At 47.6% G+C, this 7,478-nt stretch overlaps 1 protein-coding gene across 1 annotated transcript; it reads left to right on the top strand.

Moving 5' to 3' along the window:
* The first annotated feature begins 367 nt into the window (after window positions 1-367).
* Window positions 368-6,103, top strand: ZP4 (zona pellucida glycoprotein 4). Its single transcript, XM_042018498.1, has 12 exons — window positions 368-767; window positions 1,109-1,230; window positions 1,309-1,411; window positions 1,971-2,126; window positions 2,499-2,686; window positions 2,853-2,950; window positions 3,290-3,420; window positions 3,616-3,805; window positions 3,880-4,027; window positions 5,332-5,410; window positions 5,723-5,839; window positions 5,961-6,103. Exons 1-12 carry the CDS (start codon window positions 569-571, stop codon window positions 6,101-6,103), a joined length of 1,674 nt encoding a protein of 557 aa, XP_041874432.1. The 5' UTR covers window positions 368-568.
* Window positions 6,104-7,478: the final 1,375 nt, after the last annotated feature.

Here is a 7,478-nt window from a genome sequence, read left to right as displayed (position 1 = left end):
TGCAAACAGGGCTGTAAGTCTGCAGCCAAGAGTGTTTACAGGGAATTACCACTGTTTAGGTGTGCAAAGCCTTCTGAGCTCCATGATTTCCCACAGACTTTATGTGGAGGACTATTTCTGTGCTTTTGTGGTGGCATCCTGTGTCTGGCATTTGAACCAATATAATCTTTAAAAGAGTAAAAGAGCATTGTCACTAAGTTTCTTGCACTCATGCCATGTAATGAGCAATTAGAGCAGCAATAGGGTGCATGGGAAGAAGCAGACAGATCTCCTGCATGTTCCAGCTGTGGGAAGAGCTCAGGGTAAGAGACAAGGTTTGAAGACCCTCCTGGGGCTCCACAGTATGAATAGAGACCCATCTCTTGACATAAGCTCAACTCTTGCCCTTTGGTTTTCTTCAAAGAGTGCAAGCAGACTCTGCTGAGTTCAGGTGAAAGCAATGGAAGGTGTTAAACTGCTGGGCTGGGTCCACCTGGACACTTCAGGGATTCCTGGTCCCAGCTGGCTCCACAATTTAAAAGGGATAGGCTAAGGACAGCTACTTTATGGGCCTTAGCAAGAGAGCAGGATGGGTGTTGTAGGGCAGTCTAGGGCTGCAGCAGGAGCTATGCTCTTCTGGGTGCTTCTTGGTCACCTGGCTTTGGCTATGGGGGCTCATGTCAGTGTTTTTTCTGATCCTACCCTGCTGATCTGTGGCCAAGAAAGCTTACAGCTCACCTTGCCTCCAGGCTGGGAAGGGAATGCGTCATTTGTACTGACTACCTGGGGTAAGTGAGACAATGTCAAGTAGCATTTTTTAGCCATATCTTTGCCCAAATGCAGAGGTGAAGGGAATGAGAAGAAAGAAACAGGTTCTGATGTGAAGTGTTGCTGAACAGCTTCAGTGCATCCTGTGTAATCAGGGGGCTGTTTATGTGACACAGCAGTCAAGGATTTGGCAAAGGGCTATGCCTGGATCTAGATGGTCTTGGCTGCTGGATCCTCTCACTGCTGTTCCAGACCCTAATGCTGTCTTGGTCCCTGTTTCCCACAGAAAGGTAGGGTTGTAGTGGATCCCATCTGCAATGTGGGATGCTGAAGCCCCTGCTGCTGTGTCTTCTTCCCCTAGATACTGAAGGGAAGGCACATACTCTTCAGAATGACTCTGACTGTGGGCTCTTGGTATCTGGGACTCCAGATGGCTCCAGGAAAGTATTGGTCTCTTATGCTGGCTGTTATGTCTTTGAGTGGGTGAGTGACCTTAGGGATTCTGCTGGGACTATAACCACTGCTGCTCTGGCTGTCCTGACTGGTGTGGTTTTCCCCTAGGATGGCAATTACCTTATACTGGTTGGGCTTGAAGGAACAGATGCTGATGGGCAAAAGGTTCTTCATGAAGAGACACTACTCAGGTGCCCTGTGGACCGTCCTGGTAAGATACAAGCAGCTGTCAGAATCTTGTGGTGATGAGTGCCATTCCTTTCAGATGGCTGTTCCTAGTCAGTTTTGGGGCTAGGAGAGGGGACTTATTGCTGTTCAGAAAACTCCATGGAAGAGGGTTTGGACATGGGAGCCACCAACTTCCTGGGGACTTGTGCCTCTCTGCAGGGTCAGCAGGTGAACATGTTCATTGTGTCTCCCAGCCATATTCTGGCTACATGAGTGCCTGCAAGTTCAAGGATTGAACTGGAGACTAGGTACAATGATTTTCTTAACTGCCAAGAGTTGATCTAGAACACTTTATCTTGACAGATCCAATTTAAGTCCAGTTTCCTGTACGGGGCTTTGGGGGGAGTCTCTGTTCCATGGAAAGGCAGCTCCCTCCTGAGCAGGCTTCTACAACAGATCCAGGACATGTGTTTGACCCTCACCTGACTCTAACTTCCCTTGATTCATATGCAGAGTCACCAGGATACCTTCCACCAGTGTCCTTCATGTCTTTGTCCCCCTGCTCTTGTGCTTTAGCTGCAAAGTCCTGCTGTTTTTTCCAGCCCTGGATGCTCCAAGCAGTACTGTCTGTTCAGCCGTTCCTAGCCAGGACCGGCTGCTGTGTGCCTCCCTGCCCATCAGCCAAGGAGACTGTGAAGCACAAGGCTGCTGCTATGACCCCAGAGACAGGGTGAAGCCTTGCTACTTTGGTAATACAGGTAAGCCTGAGCAGCTGTCCTCCCTTCCTCCTGAGCTGCTGCAAAACAGGATTCCTCCCTTTGCTGGCAGGGCAGGGTTGGTGTGTACCACTCCTGCAGGTGGCTCAGGGCTATGTTTTTGTCTGTCAAGAATATCATGTCCCAGTGATGTGTCCAGCATTTTCCAGTGTATTGCCACAGACCTGGTTTTATGGCCAGAATCCCTGTTGTTGGAGCTGGTTGTGCTTGTCTTGCCATGCTTAGCACTTGTTTTGTGGGTTAAAGGCAGGACAGCTTGCAGGACTTGCTGGCCTTGTCTTGGTTGTGATGTTAGGGCCTCCTTTCCATCCCTCTTCTGTCCAAGCTCAAGACTGATTATAACTCTTCCTCCAGTGACAGCTCATTGCACACCAGATGGCCAGTTTTCCATTGCTGTTTCTCGGGATGTGACCCTGCCACCTGTTGCCCTGGACTCAGTGCAATTGGCCAGTGGACAGGGTACTGGCTGTGTCCCTGTCCTGAAAAACAATGCCTTTGTTGTGTACCAGTTTCCACTCTCTGCTTGTGGCACTACTTTTCAGGTAAGAGCTGCAGCTGTCACTAGGCTGGAAGAGCTGGAACAGCCTGACATGTCTTTGGCTGCTTAATGGACATCCTACAGACTGCCAGAGGCCAAATGCTGTTCTCCAGCTTCATATTGATCCAGCCTGAGTTTACCACAGTGATGATGCCTATCTGTCATTCCAGGTGACTGGAGACCAGGCCATATATGAGAATGAGTTGGTGGCAAGCAGGGATGTGAAGACTGGGAGCTTTGGCTCTGTCACTAGGGATAGCATTTTCAGGTATTACCCTGGGGCTGATGTTGCTGGGTGCCACTGTGTTCAATGTCACTAGAGAAATTCCTGCTTGTCACAAGCTCTGAATTCACATGAGGGCACTGGAGTAGGTTAAAGACTGTCTCTAATGTCTCTAATTAGTAGGAATAAAGCTGGTGTTGACCAGTGACACTCTGCAGATTCTCAAATTGAAACACTAAAGAGAATTTCAAGTATTTGTTAAAAGGAAGTGTTGGAAGAAAGGGGATATAACTAATTAAAGCAGATGGTATGTTGCCATATTGGAGAAAGGAGGTATCAGAGTGACTTTTCTTTTCCTGATTTGGAGCTTTCCTTTCCCACCAGGCTACATGTCCGATGTAGTTATTCCATCAGTGGGAGCTCCATTCCCTTGAGTGCTCAGGTCTTCACATTGCCACCACTCCCTGCTGTGTCCCAGCCAGGTCCTCTGTCTTTGGAGCTGCGTGTTGCCTCAGGTAGGAGAGCTTTGCAGGACCTACTCAAGCCTCTCAGTGCAGGGCTCTGGTCTCTAATGAGTAACAGTGGAGTATTGATGGGTTAACCCAGCACCGCTTCCCTGCCATGGTGCGAACTTGCTGATATGGCTATAAAGGATGCCTGTACCTGTTTCTTCCTGCTCTTAAATGGCTCTTGGGTTTCTTCTGTCCCAGATGGAAGCTATACTTCCTACTATACTGACAGTGACTATCCTGTTGTGAAGACTCTGAGAGACCCTGTTTATGCAGAAGTCAAGCTCCTTCAGAGAACAGACCCAGACCTGATTTTAGTTCTGCACCACTGCTGGGCCACACCAAGCACCAACCCCCAGCAACAGCTGCAGTGGCCAATTTTGGTGAATGGGTAAGTGACTTGTAAACAACTTCGGGTCAGGGGAATAACTTATTCTTTTTTCACTGCTTACTCTTTCTCCTCAGGTGCCCTTATGCAGGGGACAACTATCAGACTCAGCTGATGCCTCAGAGTTTCACCTCAAGACTACTGTTCCCCCCTCATTATCAGCGTTTCACCCTCTACACATTCACCTTTGTGGACTCCACTTCCCAAGAGAAACTCTCTGGGCTGGTAAGATCCTGTTCTGACTGCCTAGCTTCATATTTAAGACAAGTAAAATGTGTGAGCAGTAAGAACCACTTCGTAACTATGAGACTCTTGGGGGAGTGGGGCAAAGACTAGAAAAATCACCTCCTGAAACAGAAGGGGAGAGGTTGATGACAGAAATCTTATTCCCTGAGGTGAATGTGGTAGAGAGAAGATACATCACTATATGTGTGACAGAAAATGTGACTACTAGAAGGGTAGTAGTTTACTTAAGCAAATCCTATCTTGTCTCGTGAATTAGCTTAGGGTGTGTGCTCTAGTTATGCTGATTAATATTCTCTAAACTACGTTTCTTGGCCAAAATTACTTGGAAATAACTTTGAGTACCTTTTTGAAGCATCTTGGGCTCTGAATCTCATTGAGCTTCTCCAGTTAAGTCACATGAAATTCACCCTGCTTTGTACTGTTTGCTCAGCCCTCCTAGGATCAATTAATACTTAAAATTGGTCTCAGCTGTACCTAACAAGGTTCACAGTGCAGTGGTGCTCGGGCAGCCGTATTCCAGGTGTCAGGGAGAAGTGCTGTAATGCCGGATTTGACCGAATTTGAAAGCGTATGGTGTAAAGGTTTTGAAGCTGCCTTGCAGAGGACAGCAGAGGGCTCCAAGGTTACAGCCTGGATGTGAAATAAGCCAAACAGACTTTCTTGCCTTTCCCCATCTGTGACCGGGTGCTCTGGTATGGAGTTAACTCTCCTCATAGCAGCCCATATGGTGCTGTGGCTTTGGATTTGTCGCTAAAACTGTGTTGAAAACAGATGTTCTTGCTGCTTCCTGAATAGCGCTTGCAGAACACAAAGACTTTCTCCTCATTCTGCTGTCTCTCAACCCCACGTGAGTCAGCATGGAGTAGGCTAGAAGCTACGAGGCAGCAGAGCTGACTCAAATTGGCTAAAGGAATATTCCATGGTGCACGATTTTATGCTCAGCAGTAAACACTGGGGGATTTAATCTTCCAGTGTAGCTGGGCACTTCTGTGTCTGTAGGAGCCGGGTAGGTGACTTGCCTTTACATCGCTTGTGCTTTAGGTTTTATCTTCCATCTTCTCCTCTACTTCACTTGTTTAACTGTCTTTATGTCTCCAGCTACAGGCTTTCTTGCTTTTGCTCTTCCTATTCTTTCTCTGCCCTGCTGGGGCAGAATAGGGGAAGTGAGGAAGCAACTGTGTGGGTGCTTTAGCTGTTGGCTGGGGTCAATGCACCACACCAGGATATCACCAGTCTCCAGACACTGCCTGAGGGATTTCAGGCTGTGTTCCATTTTTCTCTAGGTGTACCTGCACTGCAGTGCTTCAGTGTGCCACCAGTCTGTACAAGAGTCCTGCACCACCACTTGTCCTGCCAGAGCCAGTAAGTGTCCTGGCCTTCTGCTTCCCTATCCAAAGAGGCAGCAAGGGCCTAGTCTCCAGGCTGGGGAGTAGGAGATATGTAGCCTATGCACTAATTCCCTTGAGCCATGGATAGCTTAACAAGGCATTTCCTGCTCCTTTCCACTGACTAAGGGCTCTTCTTCTGCCAAAAAGGCAGAGGTCTTCATAGGCTCTTAGCTCTGTGTGGACTGACATGGAAACTTCGGTCTTCAGAGCTTCTTGTGTGTTGACAAAGTTTACTACCTTCAGGGCTATAGGTCTTCTTACCTACAACCTTCATATTGCTCTGTAGGGGGTAAAAGGAGTGCTGAGCATCCTTTTCAGGAAGGTACTTCCCATGTGTCCAGCAAAGGCCCTGTGATTTTCCTCCAGGATGAGCTAAGACAGGATACAGCCAAGGATGACCTTGGTAAGTGTTGCAGCAGAGCAGGAGAAGGGGGCCAGTCTAAGGCTTTTCTACAGAAAGGCTGAGCCCCTAGCTCATCCCTGTGCCACACTGGGAGCATTAACTGGGGTGTCTCTCCCCACAGGAGTAGCTGTGCATGCTCCAGCCCCCTGGGCTCTGGGATTTGCTGCTGTGGCAACTGGGGCAACTCTGTGTGTGGTGCTTGTGATTTCTGTGCTGTGGCAAAGGAAGGTGTCAGCAACACATGAACTCAATGGATTGCAATAAAGTGGCTGTCACACCCATTTGGCAGGTGGTATCCCTTCCCCTGGCAACCCTAGATATAAACTTTTCCCTTGCAAATAAAATCTATCCCAACAGCCGTGAAAGCAAAGCTTTCCAAATGCTCCAAACTCCTCTCACTCTGGAATTCTTCTGCTCTAGGCTTGGTGTTAACTGCCTGCCTTGGACAAACTGGAGACCTTGTCAAGGCCTGGGGTGCAGACTGAGGCAGGATTGATGCTAGGTAGTGTTGGCATTTCTGTTAATGACTATAGTAGCTTTCAAAAGTAGCGACCTTGGCTCCATTCAAACACTGAGCAGAAGTGTAGCAAAACTCACTAAAATGAGATCCTGCAGCCACTTCTCTGGGGATGCAGAGCAGGTATCTTGACTGTGCTGAGGAGCTGGGAATTGCACACTTGTCCCTAAGGCACTAGGTAAGTTAGGACTGTGCTCCTGTAGCACAGCTGGAAAGCAAGGATGCCAAAGCACTACACAAATGGGCCTTCCTAATGATGCTGTGCATGAACTTGCTTTTCTTGTCCTAGAAACAGAAAAGGGTAGGTGGCATTTTTCTGGTGAATGAGAATACAGAAACATCATTCCAACTGGAAAAAAATAAAAGGGCCTAGGTGGTTTGAACTTCAGGGGGAAAAAATCAAACTTTACCTAGAGATTAATCTTAAGCGTTCATGTGACAGCAGACAGTTAGGAGTCTTCAAAGGTCTTGGATTAAAGCTAATTTGACAGCACTGTTGGCATAACAGTGCTTTTCTTAATTTTTTAACTTATTTCTTTTAGATGAGAAATAAAACCTGCCATTTTGAGCATCAGGAGCCGTTCAGTATGATGTTGTCAGTCCTAGCAGCTGGGCAGCATCCCTCTTAGCTTTCTGAGGTCCTGGGTGAAAAAAGTACAGCAAAACTCTGAAGTTAGTAGAGGGGAAATTGGGCTCCACCCCCTCCTTCCTGCCCAGCCTGGGGAGCTCTAGTGCTTGCACTCACACTGAGTTCTGCTTACAGCTGCTGGGGGGTAGTCCTTGAGGGGAAAGAAAGATGTTTTTCTCTTTTTTCCTCTAAGACTTGATTAGAAATCCCCCCTGTTAAGGACAGGAGAGGAGTCTTAATTGTACTGCTTTGGGGCCTTTAAAAGGGAAGAGTAGCACTTACACATGGAAGCAAAGAACTGATCGGTAGCTTGCTTGAGGTAGCAGATATTGTTCTTTTTAATTAGTTTTTGCTGATACTGTGTGATAGGAGGGTGTTAACAAGCGGTGGGATCTGTGTTTTAATTCCTTTCCTATTCCAACAAACTTCAGGAGTCATCTTATATTCTTATTTTTCTAGTAGAACTGCTTTTCCCTGCTACTGTCAGGATAACC

Source organism: Corvus kubaryi, unplaced genomic scaffold, assembly GCF_017639235.1.
Source record: "Corvus kubaryi isolate FWS band 111438036 unplaced genomic scaffold, C.kubaryi_AGA036_p1.0 138, whole genome shotgun sequence".
Classification (NCBI taxonomy): Eukaryota; Metazoa; Chordata; class Aves; order Passeriformes; family Corvidae; genus Corvus; species Corvus kubaryi.
This window is presented reverse-complemented; position numbering and strand designations above follow the sequence as displayed.

Bases quoted from the DNA above. Each gene is read 5' to 3' on its own strand.
- ZP4 (XM_042018498.1), top strand. From the start codon at position 569: ATGGGTGTTGTAGGGCAGTCTAGGGCTGCAGCAGGAGCTATGCTCTTC. The intron at 1,231-1,308 runs GTGAGTGACCTT...GTTTTCCCCTAG, and splicing joins GCTGTTATGTCTTTGAGTGG to GATGGCAATTACCTTATACT. The intron at 2,127-2,498 runs GTAAGCCTGAGC...CTCTTCCTCCAG, and splicing joins TTGCTACTTTGGTAATACAG to TGACAGCTCATTGCACACCA.